Raw genomic sequence first — 19555 nt, forward strand, 5'->3', positions numbered from 1 at the left:
TAAAGGTTTGCAACAAGTAAAAGGTGAGTAAATGATGACAGAATTTGATTTCTTGGTGAATTCAAGTGACTCCAAACCTTTCTGAGTTGCCCTAATCTGTTTGAAGAAAGCTGAAAACCTTCCAATTAAGTCAATGGTCGTTTCCAACATTTTTCTGAAAATCTTTTGTGTTTAACAGAAGAAACGCATAAAGGTTTGTAAACAAGTAAAATGTGAGTAAATGATGACAGACTTTTCATTTTAGGGTGAACTCAAGTGTTTCCAAACCTTTATGAGTTGCCCTAATTAGTTTGAAAAAAGCTAAAATCCTTCCAGATACTGTGGAAGTCAATGGTCGTTTCCAACATTTTTCAGAACATCTTCTTTTTTATTTAACAGAAGAACGAAACTCATAAACATTTAAAACAGGTAAAAGGACAGTAAATAATGACAGAATTTTCATTTCTGGGTGAACTCAAGTGTTTCCAAACCTTTATAAGTTGCGTTATTCTGTTTAAAGAAACCTGAAAACCTCCCAACTATTAAGGAAGTCAATGGTTACAAGTTTTTAACATTTGTCAGAATATAGTCTTTTGGATTCAACGGAAGAAAGAAACTCATAAAGGTTTGCAACAAGTCAAAGGTGAGTAAATGATGACAGAATTTTCATTTCTTGGTGAATTCAAATGATTCCAAACCTTTATGAGTTGTGTTATCCTGTTTGAAGAGAGCTGAAAACCTCCCAAATACCTTGGAAATCAATGGTTACAGGTTTCCAACATTTTTCAGAGTATCTTCTTTTGTGTTAAATAAAAGAAAGCAACTTGTAAAGGTTTAAAATAAGTAAAATGTGAGTAAATGATAATAGAATTTTCCTTTCTGGGTGAACTCAAATGATTCCAAACCTTTTTGAGTTGCGTTATTCTCTTTGAAGAAAGCTGAAAACCTTTCAAATACTATGGAAGGTTTAAAATTTTTCAGAATATCTTCTTTTTTGTTTAACAGAGGAAAGAAACTCATAAAGGTTTGCAACAAGTAAAAGGGGAGTAAATGATAATAGATCTTTCATTTCTATGTGAACTCAAGTGATTTAAAACCTTTATGATTTAAGTGATTTAAAACCTTTATGAGTTGTGTTATTCTGGTTATTCTAAACCTTTCAAATACTATGGAAGTCAATGGTTACAGGTTTCCAACATTTTTCAGAATATCTTCTTTTGTGTTAAATAAAAGAAAGCAACTCGTAAAGGTTTGAAACAAGTAAAATGTGAGTAAATGATGATAGAATTTTCATTTTTTGATGAACTCAAATGATTCCAAACCTTTATGAGTTGTGTTATTCTGTTTGAAGAAAGCTGAAAACCTTTCAAATACTATGGAAGTCAGTGGTTACAGGTTTCCAACATTTTTCAGAATATCTTCTTTTTTGATTAACGGAAGAAAGAAACTCATAAAGGTTTGAAACAAGTAAAATGTGAGTAAATGATGACAGAATTTTAATATCTGGATAAACTCAAGTGATTCCAAACCTTTATTAGTTGCGTTATTCTGTTTAAAGAAAGCTGAAAACCTTCCAAATACTATGGAAGTCAGTGGTTACAGGTTTCCAACAATTTCCAGAATAGCTTTTTTTTGATTAACAGAAGAAAGAAACCCATACAGGTTTGAAACAAGTAAAAGGTGAGTAAATGATGAAAGAGTTTTCATTTCAGTGTGAACTTCTCTTTTAAAAGTGAAAAACCTCAAACGCTTCTCTCGCACAATTCCCAATTTCCCAATTGACTGATTAAATGACTCACATAGTCACTGTTTTAATTTGTAGTCATGGTGTATTTCTCTCCAGGGTGCTCCATACAATACCAAAAGGCATCATACGAAAGTGGGAAAGGATTTGGCAACGACACAATTCAAATAACCGACATAAACATGTAAGAAATGAGCAGGCCGCAGAGCGTTTCTGAGAATCCCCCTTGTTGTTCTGCAAATTAAAGCCATTCATTCTCATGTTAATGATAGCCCTCTGTCAAGCTGAGCTCATGACTATTAGTTTCCACAGCCTTGCGCCACATTAACAAGAAGATATTTATGCTGCATGTATGTGTGTGTTTGGATTTGACAGTCGGCTTCACATGTTTGCTCTTCTTAAGCCGAGTAACCGGTGAAGCTTTCTGAGAAACATGCAAATCGAATTACGCACGCAATCAGTGTTTGTGACATCCTATGGGAGACATTTCTTTCTCTGACAATGGAAACAGTGTAAAGGGAGCATGTGTTTTCCATTTTTACTGTATGAAGTTATAGTGCACTTTCATCTAGCGAAGCACAATACGCAATCCATCATGTTGCGATGTATCATGCGAAATAAGGATTTCATTGCAGTTTGGTTTAGACATATTAGCTTAAAGGGATAGTTCACCATAAAATGAAAATTCTGTCATCATTTACTCACACTTGCTGTCACAAACAAATTAGTTGTTTTTTTAATAACAATTGACCTACATTTGTTTTTCCTACATGCATGTCAATAGTTACTGGTTTCCAACATTCTTCAAAATATCTTCTTTTTTCTTCAACAGAAGAAAGAAACTCACAAAGGTTTGTAAACACTTGAAGAAGAGTAAACTGTGAGTAAATCATACATTTTGTGTGAAGTATCCCTTTTAAATAATTTACTAGTGATTAGAGAAACATTAAAAAAGCAGTTAGTTACTTTTCATTAAAAGAAAGCGACAAGGTGACTTCAAAAAGTGAGTAAACCTGTTGGAACTTGCAACTGATAAGTTGACTTAACTTTTTTTATAAATATGTATAGTTCATTTACTCAATTTTACGACCACGGATTACTCTATAAATACACAGATTACACTATATATATATATATATATATATAGATGAAATGTATATGAACAATATCACGTGAGAAGCAGTGCGATATGGCTGTATATCAGCACTGGTTGGAGTCATGCGTGCCTCAGTGTCCCACCAGTGCTGATATACAGCCATATCGCACTGCTACTCGTGCGATATTGCGTTTATACTACAGTTTGATGGCATAATAGTGTATGTAATAAAGAAAATCAAACACGTATAGTCTCAAAAACCTTTTGTATGAGGAACTACTTTCTTCCGCCATTCATTCGCATCTGCAGCTGACGTCAGAACAACAGAAACCGTTGCTCATTCACCAACGTCACATTAGAGCTATTAATTGAATGATTCAGCATGATGTCTAAAGTGATGACAAAACAGGTGATTTTGCTCACGTTTTAAGATTATAAGGCTGAATTTCACATGAAATGCCATCAATCTACAGAGATTCTTACAGTATTACAGTCTATTAGTCTACAGTATTTCTCTGTTGCAATCGGGATATCACAATAATTAATTAATTAATTAACCCCGAAAAAAGCAGCGCAATCACTACCAGACTGCTGTTGTGTTTGCGATAAGGAAAAATGCTAAACACATGCGGGCATTTCTTCTTTCTTTATGCCAACACAACACAAATTCCTGATATGCGAGTCCCATCTCACACTCAATACACTACAATTACATCATATAAATAATACATCACTACAATATACAAAAGAGAGAGATCGACTTCAAATTTCACCAGATTTAGTCATGATTTAGCAGTCAGAAATTACGCTGTTTTCATTTTCGTTTCTTTTTTTGTTTTAAAGGGCTTATTATGTGGTCCTGTCACCATCTTGTGGATAGACAACATCAATCGTCTTAGGTCCTTGGTATATATATATATAATCATGACTAAATCTGGTGAAATTCTAAGTCGATCTCTCTCTTTTGTTTATTGTAGTGATGTATTATTTTTATCATATATATATATATATATATATATATATATATATATATATATATATATATATATATATATATATTTAAACAACAGTTCTGTCTGGTTCTTGAATCTAATTGGCTGATAGCCGTGCGATATTCTGCAAATAACAACACTCGTGCAGCTTCTTAACCTTTCACCCTTGTGCACTCCACCCACATACAGCGACAAGCAGAGTTTGACAAGTATTTCAGCTGTTGGACAACATAATGTACTTTTAAGGCTTTTTTAGTTGAGAATGTAGTTGTTTAGATTACAACTTTGTAGTTTATTTATAAGGACAGTGACTATTTTAAATATTCATAATTTCGGAGCATCGGATTCAGTGCATTGACCTGTCTGAGCAGACCAAAGAAAGTGACGGTTGACGTTCTGCAACAAGATGGCGACAGAGTCCCATAATAAGTGCTTTGGGGAGAAAAGCAGCATTTTCTCAGAATAAGTTTCAAACAACAGCTGAACAAATCATTATAAATCAGGTAAGTGACATTCTAAGTCGATCTCTCTCTTTTGTATGTTGTATTGCTGTATTTATACCACAGAAACTGGTAGTGTTTGATTTGCTTTGGCTTTTTCGAGGTTAATTATTGTGAAACCCTGATTGCGACAGAGAAATACTGGGAAATCTCTGTAGACTGATAGCATTTCATGCCTTTCAGCCTTATAATCTTAAAATGTAATCAAAAATCATCTGTTTTGTCATCACTTTAGACGTTATGCAAGAGAATCATTCAAACACAAGCTCTAAAGTGACATTGGTGAATGTACAACTGTTTCTGCTGTTCCAGCCTGATCTCACGAGAAAACGTAAGTATTTTACGTTTTGTCAGTTTAGTGGCTAATTCGTATGAATTCATACGAGTTCATTCAAACGAAATTGTATGATTTTAAAAAGGAGGCGTGGCACCTAACCCCACCCCTAAACCCAACCGTCATTGGGGGATGAGCAAATCGTATGAAAATGTACACATTAGATCGTACGAATTCATACGAATAAGCCACTAAATCAAAAATTTACGAATTGCCGTGAGATTGTGTTGGCTGTTCTGACTGTCAGCCACAGATGTGAATGAATGGCAGAAGAAAGTATTTCCTTGTACAAAAGGGTTTTTGAGTCTCTTTTTTTATTCACACGATTATGCTGTCGAACTGTTGTATAAACGCAATATCACACTCGTAACAGTGCGATATGGCTGTATTTTGGCAATCGCCTCCTACCAGTGCCAATGTACAACCATATCGCACTGCTACTCGTGTGATATTGCTCATTTACATATGCTGTATATATAAATATATTATAAGTTAAGAGATGTTGGGAAAACAGTTATGTACCCTTCAGTATATTTTTATTTTATTTAAAATAATGTTTTGTGTCAAGATGAAATTCAAATTTAGAAAATCATGAATAAAATTTCATTTAAAAAATATTAATAAAAGAGGCTGCATAGTGGCGCAGTGGTTAGCACGTTCACCTCACAGCAAGAAGGTCGCTGGTTCGAGCCTCAGCTGGGTCAGCTGCCGTTTCTGTGTGGAGTTTGCATGTTCTCCCCGTGTTCGTGTGGTTTTTCTCCGGGTGCTCCGGTTTCCCCTGCAAGTCCAAAGACATGCGGTACAGGTGAATTGAATAAGCTAAATTGGATATAGTCTATGAGTGTGCGTTTTCCAGTACTGGGTTGCGGCTGGAAGGGCATCCGCTGTGTAAAACATTTGCTGGATAAGTTGGCGGTTCATTCTGCTGTGGCGACCCCTGATGAACAAAGGCTAAGTTGTCCGTAGTGTATGTGTGTGAATGAGTGTGTATGGATGTTTCCCAGTGATGGATTACAACTGGAAGGGCATCCACTGCATAAAACATATGCTGGATAAGTTGGCGGTTCATTCCGCTGTGGCGACGGCGGATTAATAAAAGGGACTAAGTTGAAAAGAAAATGAATGAATGAATTTTAACTATGAAATATGTTATTTTAAATTAAGTATGAATATGTGAGTATGAAATTAATCTATCTATCTATTGATTATTTAATTAAGGTTGTGGTATCTTTTTGTTAAGCAGAATACTTGATAATCCATATTCATATTTTTATTAAAATCATGGTAAAGAATAAAGAATAATTAAAAATGTGGCAGCTAAAAAACGAGCATTTTCCAGAGCTCTGTAATGTTACCTAAAGTGTAATTTGAAAAACAGAAGCATGTGTATAAATATGAGTGTGAGGTGTCATAAACGAGCGGCGATATTTGCTATTTTTAGGTGAAAGTCATATGTTGCTTTGTCTGGCTGGTGTCATCATCTCTGCCAGTTTCATATATCATCCTATTTACTGCTGTGTGTCTGTGCATCTGAACCAGAGAGAGCAGATGGACCTGGAAAGAAGATTGATATACACTCTCCATCGCTGCGGTGACGGATTAGACATATTCACAATAAAGAAATACACAAATAATCCAGATGGCTGATTATCTGAGTCGCTGATATTCCTGGATGCCGCTTTAAACATGCGCTGTTGTTGAGGGAAACATATGAGTGGGAGAGTTTAATAATGGCATTTACTGTACATGGAGATATCAGTGTTAAGTATTTTATTACATTTGAAGTAGTGCTGTCAAACTATTAATCGTGATTAATCGCATCATACAAGTTTGCATCTATCTATAAACAAATATTTCAAACAGTAAAGTCATGCGTATATTTATTAGTGCTGTCAAATTTTTAATCGCATTCAAAAAATAAAAGTTTGTATTTACATCATTTACATCATCAAAATTGAAATACATCATTTATAGATTTTTTATTTACATTTTCGGCAACGCAGTGGTGCAGTAGGCAGTGCTGTTGCCTCACAGCAAGAAGGTTGCTGGTTCTAGCCTAGGCTGGGTCAGTTGGCATTTCTGTGTGGAGTTTGCGTGGGTTTCCTCCGGGTGCTCCCCCCACAGTCTAAAGACATGCGGTTCAGGTGAATTGGGAAGGCTAAATTGTCCGTAGTGTATGAGTGTGAGTGAGTGTGTATGGATGTTTCCCAGAGATGGGTTGCGGCTGGAAGGGCATCTGCTGCTTAAAACGTGCTGGATAAGTTGGTGGTTCATTCTGCTGTGGCGACACCAGATTGATGAAGGGACTAAGCCGAAAAAGAAAATTAATAAACATTTACATTTTCTATTTATTTGATTATTATCAATTTATTTGATTTTTATTTTATCATATTTAATAGATACTGAATTTATATTCATATGTGTTTATTTACCTTATTGTAATAAAAATTTAAATAATACATTTACAAAATTAAAATCCATAATATATGGAATTTTTAATTACATTTAATTATATATAAGGCTTTTACTGTTGTACAAATAATATATATATATATATATATATATATATATATATATATATATATATATATATATATATATATATATATATATATATAGTGTCTTTGTGTGTGTGTGTGTGTGTGTGTGTGTGCCTTTGTTATTTTAAAGATGTATTTTAATTTTTTTAATTGTTATTTTAAAAAATAAAAATGTCATATATATTTTTATCATTTATTTCATTATTATTTTTTTATATTTAATAGATGAGAAATTTGTATTCATGCCTGTTTATTGACCTTATTTTAATAAAAATTGTATTAAAACATTTACAAAAATAAAATACATAACCTTTGGATTTTTTTTTCTACATTTTCTATTTTATTTACCATATATAACATACAATATAACAAACAATAAATAAAATGCTGTAGAGATGCTACACACACACACACACGCACGCACGCACGCACGCACGCACACACACACACACACACATATATATATATATATATATATATATATATATATATATATATATATATATATATATATATATATAAAATATATAGGCTAATATAATACAATAACATATAATAAATATTGAATATTTATAATCCAATAAATTGATCAATTAAAAAAAATCAGATGTCAGGCATTACAATATTAAATCTCTGCTTTTAAAAGTATATATTCAGCCTATTCATTTATATATAAAAGTATGTCCGTGCTGCATTATCTACCAGTAAATGCCCATATTATCTCCATAAATCTACTTCTTATCTCCATAAATCTGCCATTTTCAGAAGAAGGTGCAGTGTGTGATTTCTGCCAGCGGCAGCAGTGTTGAGCTTGAAGCAATTTGTCATTAATTTATATGTTATCTCTCTAAAGGGGTGAGAGAGAAAGAGAGAGAGAGAAAAAAGTGCTGATGCTGTTTTTGCCGCCCGCCCTGCAAATTACTGACGGTAAGGTGAACAGCATTTCAATGCCTCCGAGCCAAATTACTCCGCTTCGAATTCAAAACAGCTTCTGAAACCAAAGAGGATCATATATAATTACAGCCAATTTACTAAGAAGAACCACTAGTGCAGTTTTGGCGCGAATGAATGACAGGGCGTCTAACTTGTCAGTTGTATTCAAATGCGGCTCGGAAGAACTGGAAATGAAGTACATTTTGGTGTCGCATTGTTCTGAAAACAAATATGGGGATTAATGGAGTGCTGAAGAGCGCATAGTCATGCAAAAATCCATTGACAGGCAAAGCAGCACACTGAGAGAGAGAGAGAGAGAGAGAGAGAGAGAGAGAGAATTCAATTTTTCCACAAGCTTTCAAACTGCAAATGTTCCTTGCAGCTCCGAGAGAAAGATTAGGCTATCAATCTGCTCTACTCACACTGTCAGCGGCCACAAGAAATCTATGCAGCAAAAGCAGATACTGAAACACACAATCTGAGGCGAATTATTCTTAACACCGTCATCATCGTTTATTACCGGCGGAGCAATCAGCAGAGAGGGCGCTATTTTAACACGCGGCTTATAAAGATAACTATCTGAGATGGTAAACAGCTAAGAAAAGCAGCGACTGGACTAAAATAACAAATATGGGGCATACACAGCCTGCATATATATATATATATATATATATATATATATATATATATATATATATATATATATATATATATATATATATATATATATATATATATATATGTTTGGGCTTATAACAGGATCAATCGAGTTGAGACAACATGAGGAAATTAAGTTATTAGTTTTTACAAACAAGTTGATTGAACATAAAACAATTAAGTTGACCCCCCCCCAAAAAAACAACAACAAAAGTTGTGTTGTTTCAGCTCATTTTAAATAAATAGTTTGATTACAATTTATTCATTTTTTATTAATGTTTAAAGATAATTAAACATTTTTTGAGTCTGTATTATTTGGAAATGTCATAATCACTCATGTATTTTTATTTTAAAAGGAATTATACATTAAATAAATAGACAAATATTATTTAAACGTAAAATCAACAACTATTGCTGGAATAAATAATGCTGATTTGTTTATAATTTTCTCATAGGGACAAAAATAAATACACTAACACCCTCACCCACCATATAAATATAGTATTTATATATTTATAATATATTTATTCATTTATTCATTTTCCTTTGGCTTAGTCTCTTTATTCATCAGGGGTCACCACAGCGGAATGAACCGCCAACTTATTCAGCAGATGTTTTACACATGCTGATGCCCTTCCAGCTGCAACCCAGTACTGGGAAACATCCATACACACTCATTCCCACACACACACACACACGCACACACACACTACGGCCAATTTAGTTTCTTCAATTCACCTATAGCGCATGTCTTTGGACAGTGGGGGGAACCGGAGCACCCGGAGGATACCCACGCCAACACTGGGAGAACATTTAAACCCCATACAGAAATGCCAACTAACCCAGATGAGTCTCGAACCAGTGACCTTCTTGCTGTGAGGCGATAGTGCTAACCACTGAGCCCCCGTGTTGCCCTACTATTTATAATATTTAGAATTTTGAATATATTTATAATACAATATATTAGTATTAATTATCTTTGTTGACATTAGTTAATAAAAAAGGAAAATAAAGTTGCTGAAATATTAATAAATGATGTACACGTATTGTTCTTTCTCAGTTCATGCTATTGTGAAAATTGCTAGCGTTTTGTATTTAAAGTTTTCTAAAATGTTTAAATATGCAGATGAGGCCTTGTTTATTAAATATTCACTAATTTGCATACATTAGCACAGAGAAAATACGTTTTTTATAGAGTGGATTTTGGGAATCTCTTTTTATCATTCCATAATTAAAAAAAAAAGTGCATTTTCATGATTTTGGTTGAATAAAATGTTCGATTTATGTGTGAATAAATATAGTTGCTGCTGAAGTGGAGATTCATGGCAGGGTGCATGAGAAAAAAATAAGAATTTTAAGAAAACAGCCTTTAAACATATATTGTAATTTTATTCTAGAGACACAAAATGAAAAAGTGTGAAAAAAGAAACACTTAAACACACATTTTAATTAATTTACTTCCAGTAGACTGAAAAAACACTTTACGACAAGCCAAAAAACTCAAAATTGACAAATGAGTCAAGTCAAAGTCAGCTTTATTGTCAATTCAACTACATGTACAGGACATACAGAGAATCGAAATTGCATTACTCTCAGACCCTAGTTGCCTAACATCTAATATTAATACAAAAAGTTGAATTTTTAAAAGAAATTACAATAAATACAATTACACATATAATATAATCTAAAAAATATAAGTAAAAAATATAAATTTGTAAACAGTACAATTACACATAAGGGCATATGGCAAACCAGAGTTGTGCAGATGCAAAACAGTATATAGTGCAAAAAGTATAGTATAATGCAAAACAGTAAATAGTGCAAAAAGTATAGTATAATGCAAAACAGTATATAGTGCAAAAAGTATAGCATAATGCAAAACAGTATATAGTGCAAAAAGTATAGTATAATGCACAACAGTATATAGTGCAAAAAGTATAGTATAATGCAAAACAGTATATAGTGCAAAACGTATAGTATAATGCAAAACAGTATAGTGCAAAAAGTATAGCATAATGCAAAACAGTATATAGTGCAAAAAGTATAGTATAATGCACAACAGTATATAGTGCAAAAAGTATAGCATAATGCAAAACAGTATATAGTGCAAAAAGTATAGCATAATGCAAAACAGTATATAGTGCAAAAAGTATAGTATAATGCACAACAGTATATAGTGCAAAAAGTATAGTATAATGCAAAACAGTATATAGTGCAAAAAGTATAGTATAATGCAAAACAGTATATAGTGCAAAACGTATAGTATAATGCACAACAGTATATAATGCAAAACAGTATATAGTGCAAAAAGTATAGTATAATGCAAAACAGTATATAATGCAAAAAGTATAGTATTATGCAAAACAGTATATAGTGCAAAACGTATAGTATAATGCAAAACAGTATATAGTGCAAAAAGTATAGTATAATGCAAAACAGTATATAGTGCAAAAAGTATAGTATAATGCAAAACAGTATATAGTGCAAAAAGTATAGAATAATGCAAAACAGTATATAGTGCAAAAAGTATAGTATAATGCAAAACAGTATATAGTGCAAAAAGTATAGCATAATGCAAAACAGTATATAGTGCAAAAAGTATAGTATAATGCAAAACAGTATATAGTGCAAAAAGTATAGTATAATGCAAAACAGTATATAGTGCAAAACGTATAGTATAATGCAAAACAGTATATAGTGCAAAAAGTGTAGCATAATGCAAAACAGTATATAGTGCAAAAAGTATAGCATAATGCAAAACAGTATATAGTGCAAAAAGTATAGTATAATGCAAAACAGTATATAGTGCAAAAAGTATAGTATAATGCAAAACAGTATATAGTGCAAAAAGTATAGTATAATGCAAAACAGTATATAGTGCAAAAAGTATAGCATAATGCAAAACAGTATATAGTGCAAAAAGTAGTATAATGCAAAACAGTATATAGTGCAAAAAGTATAGTATAATGCAAAACAGTATATAGTGCAAAAAGTATAGAATAATGCAAAACAGTATATAGTGCAAAAAGTATAGTATAATGCAAAACAGTATATAGTGCAAAAAGTATAGCATAATCCAAAACAGTATATAGTGCAAAAAGTATAGTATAATGCAAAACAGTATATAGTGCAAAACGTATAGTATAATGCAAAACAGTATATAGTGCAAAAAGTATAGAATAATGCAAAACAGTATATAGTGCAAAAAGTATAGTATAATGCAAAACAGTATATAGTGCAAAAAGTATAGCATAATGCAAAACAGTATATAGTGCAAAAAGTATAGTATAATGCAAAACAGTATATAGTGCAAAAAGTATAGTATAATGCAAAACAGTATATAGTGCAAAACGTATAGTATAATGCAAAACAGTATATAGTGCAAAAAGTGTAGCATAATGCAAAACAGTATATAGTGCAAAAAGTATAGCATAATGCAAAACAGTATATAGTGCAAAAAGTATAGTATAATGCAAAACAGTATATAGTGCAAAAAGTATAGTATAATGCAAAACAGTATATAGTGCAAAAAGTATAGTATAATGCAAAACAGTATATAGTGCAAAAAGTATAGCATAATGCAAAACAGTATATAGTGCAAAAAGTAGTATAATGCAAAACAGTATATAGTGCAAAAAGTATAGTATAATGCAAAACAGTATATAGTGCAAAACGTATAGTATAATGCACAACAGTATATAGTGCAAAAAGCTTGTAAACATGATAACATGATAATTATAATATAATCTTTTAGCTTTTTTTGAAACCCTGATTCTACAAAAAACTTCTTCTCTTAATCCATCTAACCAAAACTATAGCCTCCGAAATCAATATGAAGTTGGTGGTTTATTCTGCTCTGGCTTTATGAATAAAGGGACTAAGCCTATAAAGAGGCTACAAAGCTACAAAGAGGCTATAGAGATAGAAAGAGTATATATATATAGTTATATAAAGTTGAAGTCAGAATTATTTTCTTCTTTTTTAAATATTTCCCAAATGATGTTTAACAGAGCAAGGAAATTTTCACAGTATGTCTCGTAGTATTTTTTTCTTCTGGAAAAAAGTCTTATTTGTTTTATTTTGGTTAGAACAAAAGCAGTTTTTAATTTTTTAAATTCATTTTAGGGTCAAATTATTAGTCCCTTTAAGCTATATTTCTTTTCGATTGTCTACAGAACAAACCATCGTTATACAATAACTTGTCTAATTACCCAGTTAACCTAATTAGCCTAGTTAAGCCTTTAAATGTCACTTTAAGCTGAATAGAAGTGTCTTGAAAAATGTCTAGTAAAATATTATTTACTGTCATCATGGCAAAGATAAAATAAATCAGTTATTAGAAATGAGTTATTAAAACTATTATGTCTAGAAATGTGTTGAAAAAATCTGCTCTTCGTTAAACAGAAATTGGGTAAAAAAAAAAAAATATATATATATATAGTATTTATCCATTTTGTTAACAATACTTAAATATTTTTATAAAGAAAATAGAAAATAAAGTAGCAAAATGCTCAACTAATAAACGATGTACATGAATTGTTCATTCTTAGTTCATGTTAGTATATAGTGAAACCTGAAAAAATGCAAATGAGGCCTTATTTATTGAACATGCACTAATTTGCATACGTTAGCACAGAGAAAATATATTTTTAAAATATTTTTTATTTTCGGACTTTATTTTATCATGCCATAATTTATTTAAAAAATGCATTTTTATGATTTTTGTTGAATTTAAATGTTCAGTTTAAGTTAAATAAATATAGTTGCTGCAGAAGTGGAGATTTTCATCTCTGTGCAGGAGAAAAAACACTATGAAAAAAATATGCATTGTAATTTAATTTTACAGACACAAATTGATAAAGTGTGACAAAAGAAACACTTAAATGCATATTTTACATGATTTCCTTTCATTAAAAAAAAAAAAAAACACTTTACGAAAAGCCAAAAAAGCTAAAATACTCAAAATTAACATAAATAAAACCCTGATTTTACAGAAGCGTCTCCTTTTAATCTATCTAACCAAAACTATATCCTCCAAAATCAATATGAAGCATATCGTGCGCTGGCTTCATTTTTCTGATTGGGATCTGTTTGTGTTTTCACCTCTCGTGTCAGTCTGTGTCACAGTGCACTGGATGATTGATGGTGTGCTTGAATGCACTTGCTATTACCGCTCACTGTCTCAAATAAAGGGCTTTAATCATAGGCTGACGTGACGTTTACAGTCCTCCAATCGCAAGGACGGTCACATACTATCACACGGCTGCAATAAAATCTGTGAAATGCTGGCAGACGACCAATGCTCATTCCACTTGACAAGATTTAAGCTGTTGGCAGCATCTAAAATAGCTTTAATTGCTATAGCTAGTAACTATTTTGGTATTGCCTAATGCTTAAAATATCATTGGGTAACAAAGGATATTAAACTTTGATTATTGTCAGTACAAAATTGAATGGGAATGATAAACTATACATCACATTAAGATTACATAATATTATATATGCATTAAAATATTCAGTAAAATATTGCAGTATTGTTGCATTAATGTTGCAGTATTTTCTTTTATTCTTGTTCATAATGACAAGTTTAAGGCTGATGGTATTGCTTTATAATAATTTGCATTGTCATGAAACTTTAATTCATCATAATGATTAGAATTACATAAAGATAACAATTTCTCCTTTTAATTTATAAACATATTCATGTAATAAATAGCATTAATATAAATAATATGTATATATTAAATGAATGAATATAATTGTTCATATTATATACATGTTTATATATCATAGATTATATATTAATGTAGTAATTAACATCAGAATAATTAATATGTATATATTAAATGAATAAATATAATTATTAATATATACATTTTGACATACCATAGATTATATTTTAATATAATAAATAACATGAATATTATTAATATGTATATATTAAATTAATACATATAATTATTCATATTAATATATACATTTTTATTTATCATAGATTATATATTAATGTAATAAATAACATTAAAATAATTAATATGTATATATAAAATTAAATGTAATTATATTTATATATAATATATTCATATTAATATGTACATTTTTATATATCATAGATTATGTATTAAATAACATTAATATAATAATTATGTATAAAATAAATGAATAAATATAATTATTCAGATTAAAATAATTAATATGCATATATTAAATGAATAAATATAATTATTTATATTAATATATACATTTTTATATATCATAGATTATATATTAATGTAATAAATAACATTAAAATAATTAATATGCATATATTAATTTAATAAATATAAATATTCACATTATTATATACATTTTATATCATAAATGATATATTAATGTAATAAATAACAAAACAATAATCAATATGCATATATTAAATTAATAAATATAATTATTCCCATTAATATATACATTTTTATATATCATATATTAATGTAATAAATAACATTAAAATAATCAATATGCATATATTAAATTAATAAATATAATTATTCCCATTAATATATACATTTTTATATATCATATATTAATGTAATAAATAACATTAAAATAATCAATATGCATATATTAAATTAATAAATATAATTATTCCCATTAATATATACATTTTTATATATCATATATTAATGTAATAAATAACATTAAAATAATTAATATGCATATATTAAATTAATAAATATAATTATTCATATTAATATATACATTTTTATATATCATAGATTATATATTAATGTAATAAATAACATTAAAATAATCCATATGTATATGATAAATTAAATATATTTATTCATAATATATACATTTTTATATATTATAGACTATATATTTATAAAATAAATAATATCTATGTAATTAATGTATTTATGTAAATATAATTATCCATATTAATATATACATTTTTATATATCATAGATTTTATATTAATGTAATAAATAACATTAAAATAATCAATATGTATATAATAAATTAAATATATTTATTCATAATATATACATTTTTATATATTATAGACTACATATTTATGTAATAAATAATATCAATGTAATTAATGTTTATATTAAATTAATAAATATAATTATCCATATTAATGTATACATTTTTATTTATCATAGATTATAGATTTTTTTGATATTACAATATTTTAAGTATTTTAAATAATGTTGATGTAATAATGTAATAATAATTAATGTTGCATAACTTAATGCGTAAATCCATTATTGGGTAACAAAGGCATTATCTTGTTATCTTCATTCATGTAAAAACTCATTTGAATCATGAACAGATATGCTTAAGATTACATAAGCTTACGATAACAATAATAATATCCAGTAAACCATACACAAATGTAATATTCAGATTACACAATATTATAACACAAACCATTTCAGCCTTATATTGCATCTGTTGGATGATTTCTAATGAAAATATTGCAATGGAATGTATTTAATATCCTCTAATATTAAACTACACACATTTATATGCATGCATGTGTGTACTGTATATGTATGTATGCAACACATTATATCATGTAAATGTCATAAAAAAATTATTTATTCATAAATAACCATGTAGAAAAGACTATTATGCTAATTATTTTTATGTCAATACATTATAAAGATCTACTGTATTTGTCTCTTTATTTATTTATTAAAAATATTAGCTATTTTGGATGTGCACGCATTATATGTTCATCTAAATTCTTGGCAGTAGATGTAGTCTATTCTCCGTTTCATCCAGCTGAATAAAGCCCCGCCCCCACAAAACAAAATAATGTCTTATGATTCACATTTACCAAATCACATTTAAGTCTCCTCAGTTCATTTGGGTTAAGCTGTTATATGAAGCATGAATGTGATCACATCTATAATCACCAGCTGCCCCTCGTGACTGGAGATAAAAACATTGCATAAGACATAAAAATAGCTGACGTAAATGTTACATCCTGTAATTTAGGCCATATGCTACAACTTTTAAGGGCACAGCCATACATTACGAAATCCAGCAGCAATAACTAACATGACAAAACCCTCGACACATGCCTGAAACCCGCAGAGCGCATATAAATGCTTATAAACACGACGGAAATATATTGGCTTTATCTGTGTAAAAGCTCGAATCGTATAATTATTATCAAATTGTTTCTTTAAACTAAACAAAAACTGTAGTTTTCGATAAAAATCTACATATATGCGTGATTAAAAGCTCCATCAGCGGTCTTTGATTTGTGATTTCTCTTATCAAACAAACGCATCTTCTACCGTCGCATTTATTCGCCTAAAACCTCACAGTCTATGCTTAAAACACACAAGAGGGGTGCAACATTGCTTTTTAGCGCTTCTGTGGACCGCGTTTAAATCACAGCGGCCATAATGGCACCAATTCAAAGGACGATATTAATGTTTCCATTAGTCGCGTTTACACGCGCTTGATATATTTCTACAGCGTTTTCCATCATAAAAACACTTCAGGATTATGAGAATTCCGATTACACCTCGCCCCCATCCGGACTCCTCCGCGCGCGTCGGTGTAGCCGCGTTAGTAAAACGATTATATGAAATGATTATTGTACAGTAAATGCAGTGGAGAAATAAAAGGAAGAATCTCTGCAGGAAATGTTTCTGTATACTCATACAAACCTCCTTTTAAGCAGGTCCTGGCAGGTAGATAATGGCATCATCGATAATATTATCAAATATCTCCTTCGGGTTCGCATTTAAAAATTCGGTTAATTCCTAAATCTGGTTTGCTTTCGTAGCACTTTCAAAATAAGTACGAGGTTATTTCAAAAGATCATCTGATGATTTTTAAAAACGACTTCGAGGTGCTGACAGACACCACACAAGCCACGCTTTATTTGCATTTATGAATTTAATATGAACGCGCGGTCGCATAAAATGAACCAAAACAATCTCAAGCGGAATAACAGAGCCTTAACAAATATTAGACACAAATTTCGGACATTTTATGTGAGTTTTCTTCGCAGCGTACGCGTTTCATATTGAAGGTCGTCGCGTTGAAGAACGCGTTGATATTTTGTCCTTCCAGGACCTTCAGTGATCCATTCAAGCCAACAAGTTTGGAGAGAATGTTTGAGTTTAATCAATTCAGAGCGACGAGATGGAGCCCAACTCACTCCTGGTAATATCATCCACTCCGCTTTCATTTCAGCCTCTAATAATATCAGCACGCGCGCGTATCTAGTCCTGTGTAATGCTAGGGAATCAATGGAGGAAAGTTTACCATGAAAAAAGTTGATAATTTTTTATTCATTATCCATATTCAGATATAAATGTGATTTATCATGTGATCAGCAGGAATGCTGCGCTCGCCTCAGATCGCGCGTTATAGCAAATGTGTTAGTTTATGTGTCGCGGAATATAAATATGGCATGTCTATTTGTGTTTCCGCAGTGGGTAGGCTCACCTTGTGGTTTGCACGGACCTTACATTTTCTACAAGGCGTTTAGATTTCACCTTGAAGGCAAAGCGAGGATTTTGTCCCTGGGAGATTTTTTCTTGGTCAGATGTAAAGCGGGGGACCCCATCTGCATAGCAGAACTACAGCTCTTATGGGAGGAAAGGACAACCAAGCAACTTCTATCCAGCTCCAAACTTTATTTTCTCCCAGAAGATACCCCCCAGGGCAGAACTGTCACTCACGGAGAGGTAATGTCTCTTGTTTTCCCAGCTTTTTTTTCCTTCCATGAAGGGCTCCGTCCCCTCCGCGATGTGTGTTTATTGTGCTGTGCATGAAATATGAGTCGCGCGCGGCTTTGCATCGCATCTATTCCGCTGTCTGAGATCACAAGACATCTAATGCATCGCGTTTAATAATAGACGCGCAATCATAAGAGGACCCTTGTGTTAATTTCGCCTGGGCTCATTTGCATACGTTTAGCGCATGCATTTCAAGCGGCGTGCGGCGATGAGAATGATGCCATTGTGTGAAGTTGTCACATCAGTGTTTTGCTTGTTTCATCTGATATACAATAGTGCGGAAACTGAGCAAGGCGAAAGCGCCTCGTTGTGGCGTTGCGATCTGCTGATTGTTGATAAAATAGTGTCGCTTTTAGATCAAGGCGACAAATAAATAACGCGAGCGGTCGACGCGAAGTGTACAGTTGCCGCTGCGATGAGAGATCTGGGGGAATATTTCGGGCAGACGGTCTGAATGTGCGAGCTGAACTAATACCAATATGAATTGATTAATAATAACGGCACGCTGATCAAGCAGCTGCGATGCTTTAAAGGGAGCGAGTGACATTTATGAAGGTTATTATGTCAACGTGCTGCAGTCTCATTTCAAATGATAGATGTATACATATTTATATAAGCTGAGATGTGTTTGCCCGATAGAAATGCTCTTTCTGGGGATTTAACCCTTTGATGTGCTGAAACATTGTTCCTCTACAATGGTGTGTTTGTTTTTGCTGCTGTGCGTTTACGTAAGTAGGGTTTAAATGAGATTAATTATTGACGATTCTTGTGATTGTTTAGTTTGAAGCTGGTTGTTTTTATTTTGTAATTACGCTATTTTAGCAATTTTTTTGTAGAATTGTTATTTTATTAATGGGATGTATTATTTTAAGTGGTAATCAGTTATAATAATATGTTATATCTGTGTAAGTACATTTCTATAACACATTTTCCAATGTCATTTTTGGTGGTAATTACTATTTTTATACTTTATGTACCAATTGGTTATTAATCAGTAATAATAATACTGATAATAATAATAATAATAA

General features: G+C 31.1%; 1 protein-coding gene across 1 annotated transcript in view; it reads left to right on the plus strand.

Moving 5' to 3' along the window:
- Positions 1-17849: 17849 nt before the first annotated feature.
- Positions 17850-19555, plus strand: part of LOC130238839 (AT-rich interactive domain-containing protein 5B-like) — a 41852-nt gene continuing 40146 nt past the window's right edge. The window contains exons 1-2 of the mRNA XM_056469954.1: positions 17850-17949; positions 18222-18476. Coding sequence (XP_056325929.1) covers positions 17929-17949; positions 18222-18476 — 276 coding nt within the window. The 5' untranslated portion in view covers positions 17850-17928. The remainder of the gene's footprint in view (positions 17950-18221; positions 18477-19555) is intronic.

This window comes from Danio aesculapii, chromosome 12 (assembly GCF_903798145.1).
Source record: "Danio aesculapii chromosome 12, fDanAes4.1, whole genome shotgun sequence".
Classification (NCBI taxonomy): domain Eukaryota; kingdom Metazoa; phylum Chordata; class Actinopteri; order Cypriniformes; family Danionidae; genus Danio; species Danio aesculapii.